This window comes from Capsicum annuum, chromosome 1 (assembly GCF_002878395.1).
Source record: "Capsicum annuum cultivar UCD-10X-F1 chromosome 1, UCD10Xv1.1, whole genome shotgun sequence".
NCBI classification, from domain to species: domain Eukaryota; kingdom Viridiplantae; phylum Streptophyta; class Magnoliopsida; order Solanales; family Solanaceae; genus Capsicum; species Capsicum annuum.
In genome coordinates this window covers 30506109-30515344 of record NC_061111.1, presented here as the reverse complement: position 1 = coordinate 30515344, position 9236 = coordinate 30506109, and the positions used below count along the sequence as shown (strand labels likewise).

Here is a 9236-nt window from a genome sequence, read left to right as displayed (position 1 = left end):
TTAAAACTATAATTTTGTTTATTATTAGTATAGTTTCATCTTTAATTTAATATTTAAATAAATAATATTTAGATATTTTATATAACTTAAATTCGTCCTCTGCTTTATAATATATATACATACCCGCTCGATTTTTTCGCATAAGGTTGATCCACCTAATTAATAAATCTTCAATATTGCTTTTTGTCGACAATGACAAAAGAAATTAGATGTCATTTTCATTTTCGAACCGAAAATAATGAAAAAATAATGGTGAAAAGTCATTAAAAGGTCATATTTGTGCACTGTCAAAATTTAAGGTCATATTTATGTATTATGCCCTTGGATTTTAAGCTGGATGCGCCCAGTTTTGCGTGTTAAACACACGTTTTGTCACGTAGGATTGGAGGTCATATTTGTGCAGTTTTAAATAGTTAAAGGTCATATTTGTGTACTGTCAAAGTTTAAGGTCAAAGTTATAATTTGGTGTCAAGTTTAGGGTCATTTTTATATATTAACTCATCTTTTTAATTAGATGACAACATTTGGTTGGAGTACAAGTCCACACAGGAGCAATTTTCACGCATATGTCGTAAGATTGAAGTAGTTTTTTGCTCAACTTTTGTATAGTTAAAGGGTCTTCTTATACACTGGCAAAGTTAATATCTAAAATCTATGTGTATCTTTTTAATTAGGTGGCAGCATTTGGTTGGAGTATTAGTCCACGTAGGAACGATTGAGTTTCACACATATGTGTTGCAAGATTGAAGTGTTTTTTTAATTCAACTTTTATATAGTTACAGGGTCTACTTATACACTGATAAAGTTAAAGGTCATAGTTATAATTTGATGTCAAGTTAAAGGTCCTGTTAATGTATTATGCCTTTTGAAAAACCGCTTTAACAAATACTGGACCTGTGTTGCAACGACAATGACATAAACGAGCCAAACTTTTAATGGATGACATAAATGAGCCATTTCTGATACTTTGATGACATATTTGAACCTTTTTTCTAATTAAAGATGTGGACCTTTAGTAAGACGATACGTGACAAAATTGTTTTTTAAAAATCACCGTTAATAAGTAATGGCATGGATGAACCTTTATTGTAACAGTGATGATATAAACGGGCCAAACTTTTATCGAATGGCATAAATGAGTTATTTCTGATAATTTGAAAGCATATTTAAGCCTTTTTCCTATTTTAAAAGTCGATATTAAAAGGATAATTGTTAAAAAATAATAAAAAGATAATTTATTTACTTGTAACATGAACAATAGTAAAAAGATAATTAAGGTTCCTGTACCTAATAATATAATTATTGTACTTCGGGGTTATGGCGCCAAAAATTAGAGAAATTGATGGTAAGAAATGCACCACGTAGGCAATTTCCCGCCATTTTATTTCTATATATTATAAAGTGAGAGGGGACGGAAGGAAACCTAGGCGAGAATCTAACTTTCCCAAATTCAGAATATTTTGGTAGTATTCCCTTTTGGAAATAAGTAGGAATGGGTGGGGAGAAATTGACAGAGTACGAGAGGCAGAGGATTGACAACATAAAACGCAATGAAGAAATGCTTGCTGCCCTTAAGATTCACTCCCAACTTTCTCAACTTTCCGCTCTCACCAAGCGTCCAAGGTCTCTTTCGCTCTCTTTTTGTTGGTATTTATTTTGGGTTTTAAGTTTTGTGCGCTCTATAAAATATTTTACGCTAGCGAGTAAACTTGATCTGCAACATGTTACTTATTAATTTTTTACATAAAGTCAAGTTTATCTGATAGTATATAATATTTTATGTACTAACAGATAAATTCATTTCTTTTTGTTCTTCGGGAATTCTATCTTACTTTTCCAAATTTATTGTGTAACATCCCTTCGTTCTTAAATATTTGTGGTATTTTTGAATTGCACACCCCTTGAAAGAAAAGGTTCACTGGAGGCTAATTCTAATTAGTCTTATTTATTAGCCGACTGTATTTAATAAGTTTTTTTTTGCATTATATTACTCCATCTCTTTAAAAAAAGAACGATCTAGTTTGATTTGATATGGAGTTTAAGATCTAGTTTGACTTGACATGGAGTTTAAGAAAATAAAGAAACTTTTGAATCTTATGGTTTTAAATTAAAGATATGTCAAATGTGTCAAATTGAATTCAATTTTGTGATTTTAAATATGTCACGTAGAAAATTAGAATTAAATAGTTGCTAAAAAGCAAAGGATTCATTCATTTTAAAATGGACTAAATAAGAAAGTAGGTCATTCTTTTTGAAATGGAGGGTATAATATTTTTTTTATATTTATCACTAAGGGATCATTTGATTTGAAAACAAGTTGATGGGATAAGTCAAGATGAGATAAGTTATACTGAAATTAGTTATGTTGGGATTATTTTTTATTGAGTGTTGTGTTTGTTATATTTAAAGTAACATGCATGGTATGATTTCTAAGAATAAATTGATTGATTATCAAAATACCTCCATCTTATTTAATCTTTTTTAAATACATATTTTTTTTAGCGTTAAATATTTATTCTTAAAAATTTTTATTACTTTTTGGAGAAATTAAAATGTATAAATAAACATAATTTATATATTTTACAGCCATTTTAAATATTATATGTGCTAAAAAAAAAGGAAAAGGTTATTTATTTTGAAACGAACTAAAAAGGAAAGTAGGTAGGAGCAATATTTTTTTTATATTTATCATTAAGGGGTCGTTTGATTTGAAAACAAGTTATATCATAATTAGTTATGATGGGATAAGTTGTGATGAGATAAGTTATACTGGATTAGTTATGCTGAGATTATTTTACTAAGTGTTTTGTTTATTGTATTCAAAGTAACATGCATGATATAATTTTTAAGAATAAATTGATTGATTATCAAAATATTCTCCATCTTATTTAACTTTATATATATATATATATATTTCTTTTTAAGCTTTAAATATTCATTCTTAAAATTTTTTATTATTTTTTTTGAAAAATTAAAATATATAAATAAACATAATCTATATATTTTACAACCATTTTGAACGGTAAATTGTTCAAAATTTATTTATTTATGAATATATTATACGTTAATTAAATACAATTAATGTGTGTGTGAGAATATATTACGTTATATATCATGTTATATATAATTTAATTATATATAATTAAATATAATTAACATTATTTAATATAATATATTATAATTAAATATATTAACATAATATATATATAATTAAACATAATTAACGTATATATATTCATAATGTTATACGTTATGTATTATGTAATTACATTATATATTATGTAATATATTATATTCATAATTAATAAATATATTATACGTTTAATTAAACATAATTTATGAATATCTAATTTATATATATTTATGAATATATTATACGTTATTCATAATATATATTTATGTTCATAATATATATTATACGTTCAAAACATAATTATTATACAGTTTATCAATTTACGTTAATTATTATTATATATATATAATTTATTTGTGAATATATTATACGTTAATTAAACATAATTTATTATTTATGAATATATGTATATGTGTGTGTGAGAGAGAGAGAGATGAAAATGAGGGTATTTTTGTCCTTGTATAATTTTATACCAAAGAAAAATAGTCTTAGAATTATTATCCCATCATTTGGGTGGTTAACTTATATTGGGACTAATTATTAGTCTCGGGATAAGTTATTCTAAATATTTACAACTAAATAAGTGAGTTACATTTTTATCCACGATTATTATTTTATTCCGAGATTATTGACTCTAGTCCCATAAACCAAACGGCCCCCAAGTGTAAATATAGGAACAAACTACTCCCTCCATATCTACTAAAAATAGTTGCTTCAAATCTCTTTATGAAATCAATAGATCTCTGGAGTGGACAATCAAAATGGGTCATTTATTTATTTAAAATATCAAAACATGTCATTTATTTTAAATGATATCAAAATAGGTTTAATTTATATTTTTTGTGAGTTTTACTTTTTTTCTAAACTTTTTTTTTTTAAATAAAGTTCACAAAAAATATGTATTTTTTTAAATTTTACAACGCTCACATAATATGTGAATTGTAGATTTAGTTTTATAAAACTCACATACTATGTGAGTTATTTATTGAATTTTAAAATCACTTTTTTTCTTTTACGGTGCCCTCCCCCAATTTATTTTTATTCGTGATTCATCTTAAAAAAATAACAAGATTCTACAAATTTTTTACTTTGATTCTCCATATTTGGTCCCTAAACACAAATTTTAGTAGATTTTTAATCATTGGTTATACGTTGTTATTGTTCGCTGTTTGAAAATTGAGAAATTATTAATGTTCAAGTTAAGATAATTTTTTTTTTTTTTTAAATGTTGATTAAAATTGTTTATTTGATTTGTTTGTTCAAAATGTCTAACTAATGATGAGCAAATTGTCTAATTAATGTTTAACTAATCGTTTGTTTGGATTTTTGTTCATTCAACTGGCTAACTAATGTTTTTCCAAATGATTAGTTAAACGTACTCAACATTAGTTAGACATGTTCAACCAACAATCCAAACAAATGATTTCAACCAACATGTCTAACTAGTCAAACTTATGTTTCTCCAAACGATTAGTTAAACATGTTCACCATTGGTTAAACGTATTTGCTTAATATTAGTTAGACATTTTGAACTAACAATTCAAATAATTTCAACCAATGATTTTCTTAAAAAAAAATCAAAAAATTATCTTAACTTGAATTATAATAATTTTTCAATTTTCAAGCACCGAACAACAGTGAAGTAGGAACACTGATTGAGAACGTACTAAAATTTGTGTTGGGAGCCAAAAGTGGGGAATTAGTGTGGGGATTTGTAGATTTTGTTATTTTTTAAGATGAATTGCGAATAAAGGTGAATTAAGGGAGGGGGCCGTGAAAGGAAAAGGGTGTTTTTTAAATTCAATAGATAACTCACATAATATGTGAGCTTTGTAAAATTAAAAAGAGCAACTCACATTCTTTTGAGCTTTACACTTTTTTTAAAAGTTAACTTGTCAAACTTCCGTTAAGAAAAAAAAAAAACTCACCAAAAATGTGAGTTAAGCCTATTTTAGTATCATTTCAAGTACCTAACATATTTTGGTGTTTTAAATAAATGGAGAGCTCATCTTTGTTGCCCACTCAGATATTTGGTATGTTTTTTTCAATCTACCTTTGTTATTAATAACATAAAGTAATAATAGTCAAATTTAGACTTTTAAAACATTATTAATAAGGTTACTTTAGTAAAATATATCTCTAAAGTTTTTTTAAGGGCGAGTCAAGTCAACAAGCGTCCAATTAAATGGAATGGAGGGAGTAATAAAATGACAAGTACTCTCTTCTTTTCATTTTGCTTGTCCTTGTTGACTTAGTGAACCTTCTAAGAAAATTTTAATTAGGAGTATATCTTATTAAATTAACCTTGTTAATGATGTTTTGGAACTTTAAATTTGACTGTTACTCGTGTTATTCTTTAATACTAAGGATAGAAAAGAAAAAATATAACAAAATGATTATGATTTCATAAATTGGACAAAGAAATTTGAAACAACTAATTTTTAGTATAAGTTTCAAGTAAAACGGAATGGAGGGAGTGTTATGGGATATCTAGTTTTAGTTAGATTGACAAGTATTTAGGAACGCAGTGAGTAAAAATCAATTGCCATAAACAATTGAATTGGATGGAAGGAACACAATTTTCATATTTGTTTGTTTCTATTATCTGTTAGAGGTGTCAATATGTTGTTCCTGTGAATTTTGTGTGCTTCTTTACCCTGTTGAATGAGGCAAAAGCAAGCATATGTATAATGTTGGCTTCTTTTATCTGTGTATTAATGCATATGTTAAATGAGTGTTTTCTATAGTTTTATTTATTTGTGTGCACAAGTAAATTAGCCATTTGTTTGACATGGCAGAGCTAAAAGCAAATCATATCAGGCAAGTCCAGAGAAGAAACACAAGTCCAAATCACCCACTGTGTTGCGGCGGTCTCTCAGGACTCAAGGTATTCCACCGGATTCTTCTACAGCAAGTGGGCTAAAAGATGATTTCGATGATAGGATAGCATCACCTAACAAGAACTTACAGCCCATAGCCAAAAAGTCACCTCGAGAACCTATTCCCATAAGTATGAGGGATGCATATAGTGGCGATTTCGATATCTCCAATCAAAAATTGATTGAAACAATTAAGGGTTTCTCTCATAAGATTAACGACGAAAGCATGGATAAAAACTCTGTTTTAGGTGACTGGATAGAGAAAAGAAAGGCTTCTGGTGCAGTTAATTTGGAATCATTGAGGTTGGAACCAGACAACATAGCACGGGTTGTGCCAGGAAGAATATTAAATGTGCGTTTTTTCCCCACCAACAATGTCAGAATGGTTGCTGTAGGGAATAAATTTGGCAATATAAGTTTCTGGAATGTTGATGCGTCGCAGGAGGATGGAGATGGGATTTATTTGTACCATCCTCATTCAGGGCCAGTTTCAGGGATACTTATGGACCCTTTTTCTGTGTCCAAGGTATGGTTAAATTATGTTTTCAACAGTTATGAACTGCTAGCAGTCTTGTTATTTTCTTACTTAGATGGCCATTTATCGTAATTAGAACATATTTGCTAAAAAAAGCAATATGTTTGCTTATGTTGATCTTTTCTTTTCATATGGCTAGGCATAGTGTGTTCATGTTAAAGGAAACCTGTAGAAGACCAAAGTACATTGGTGGAAATGCATGCTTTAGAATGAAAACAAACTTAGAAAACTGCATTTCTGTTTAAACTGTGTTTAGTACCTTTACAAGTTTATGCTGGTATTCTGTGTTGTGGTTTATCCAATAATTCATTTTACTGTTTTTATTACTCGTCTTTATATGGCTGTTGTAGCTGGTTCTCTTGCTTTCTTGATTTTGCTAAGAAGGGCTTTTTATAATGCTGACCAATCCATTAAGAGGAAAAATAAGGAAAGTGATTCTTGACTAATAAGCATTTTGGTTTTAAAGATTTGGATAAGCCGTCATTCGTGACGAACAGCGGTAGATATGTGTGTTTGAATCACTCTTGCCTTTTCTTTTGCAGATGTTCACTTCTTGCTATGATGGGTTTATCAGGGTGATGGACATTGAAAAGGAAATGTTTGATTTGGCATATTTGAGTGAGCATTCCATATTTTCCATATCTCAGAGACCACATGATATGAAGTCCATATATTATGGTGAAGGCAGTGGGGAACTTGGTATTTGGGATCTCAGGGCAGGAAAATCTTCAGCATCGTGGAAATTGCATCAAGAAAGGATCAACACAATAGATTTTACCTATGAAAACTGTAACATTATGGCAACAAGTTCTACAGATGGTAGTGCATGCATTTGGGATTTGAGAAAAGTTAGTGCACATAAACCAAAATCTTTGCAAACTGCCTTCCACAAAAGAGCAGTGCACTCGGCTTACTTCTCACCTTCTGGAAGGTTTCTTGCCACAACAAGGTATTTACATTATTATTTATGCCATTCTTATAGATTATATTGTGGTTAGTTGAGAAAATTGAAGCGTAGTATTCTATGCATCTTAAATTTTAAACCGCTTACTTGATTACTTGTATTATCAGTTCTGTAGCAGATGTTGTCATGGCTAATTCTTCTTTTTATTTCGGATCATGCAGTGTTGATAATAATGTTGGTTTGTTGAGTGGCGCTAATTATGAAGAAACATCTATGATCTCCCATTATAATCACACAAACAGATGGATTTCCTCATTCAGGTATAGCTAGTCCCTTAATAGCAAATTTTAACGTTTTAATTTATGTAATGAATTACATTACCATCTCCCCTAAGCATTTAATGTAGTGATTTTCTTATTTTCAGTGCAGAAGCCATTGTTCATAGTTATTCTACTCTTTTATACTGACGTGAAGCTGAGATACTTTTTTCTAAACTCTACAAGTTCTTCTCCTTTGAGCGTGTAGTTTATGGACAGATCTATTAAAAGCTTATTCCTCCTTTTTAGATAATACCTTGAGCAGAAAGAAAAAAGGTGTTTACTTGTAATCTGTTCCATTTTGTGCTGGTTGGATAGGCAGTTGATTGTGTACATATTTCCAGAAGTTAGTTCTCACTTGCGCATATGCTTAGTCATTGTAGACTTAACCGACTAACAACACATTATTTTCTGTATATGTCCACTTGGGGAAGCAGAGGAATATGGGGTTGGGATGATTCCTATATCTACATTGGCAATATGCAAAGAGGAGTTGATGTAATCTCAGTAGCTGACAAGAAACTTGATTTTACCTTACGAAGCGAACACATGACCGCTATTCCATGTCGTTTTGATGCACATCACGAAGTTGTTGGAATGCTTGCAGGGGCTACAAGCGGTGGACAGGTATATATCTGGACAGCGTCTTAAGATGGTGCCTATTGATCCTAGTTATATTAGAGGGAGTTAGGAGATGGCATAGTTTATCAGAGAAATAGACCAAAATGGTCCTTGATATATAGGGGTTGAATTATTTTGGTTCTTTTTGTATTCCAACTTATTAGAGTAGTCCCTGATGTTATAAAAAGATGTGATGATCATTTTGGTCCTTACAGACTGGAAATCAAGTAGATCATATTGACTAATGCTTTTGACGAGCAAGTTTACAGGACACTCTTAACAAATTTAATTAATCTGCAAATTAGTGCTATAGGAAGTTTACTTTGTTTCTTTGTAATAGTGTTACGGTTCTTTCTTAGTTAATATTAGTGCTAGCTAGATGATGAGTAGTGTAAATCACTGTTTTCTCATATTAGTGTATGAAATAGTGTTTCATAGGAAATGTTTTATTTACAATGTAAATTCGAAGTAGTCGAGCCCAAAACTAAGTCATGTTTAGTTTTTTATATGAGTTTGCAAATATCTAATTTAATTTTATTTCAAAGATAAACAAATAGCTCTTGAAAAATAAAAACAAGTATCGAAAAATGAAAGGACTGGTACATTAGTACTCTATAACTTTATTAACTTTCCTTGTACAAGAAGTAGGTGACCAGATGGTCAGTCACTTTGTGGTAAGTGATCACCATAATTAATCAACTTTGTTATGCCTCTCAAATGTCACTCACTTTTACGTAGTTATAGCTTCCGCGATCATTTCAGCTGATCATATTTAGATCTACTTAGAACCTAATCCACTGTAAATTAACATTAAAATAAAAAAGAACACGATTGTAATTCAAATTCT

The 9236-nt window shown here is 29.5% G+C and overlaps 1 protein-coding gene across 1 annotated transcript; it reads left to right on the top strand.

The window, feature by feature from the left end:
• The first annotated feature begins 1410 nt into the window (after positions 1-1410).
• Positions 1411-8634, top strand: LOC107871285 (WD repeat-containing protein 76). Its single transcript, XM_016718169.2, has 5 exons — positions 1411-1623; positions 5932-6538; positions 7090-7496; positions 7673-7771; positions 8206-8634. The coding sequence occupies exons 1-5, from the start codon at positions 1493-1495 to the stop codon at positions 8417-8419; spliced, it is 1458 nt and encodes a 485-aa protein (XP_016573655.1). The 5' UTR covers positions 1411-1492; the 3' UTR covers positions 8420-8634.
• Positions 8635-9236: the final 602 nt, after the last annotated feature.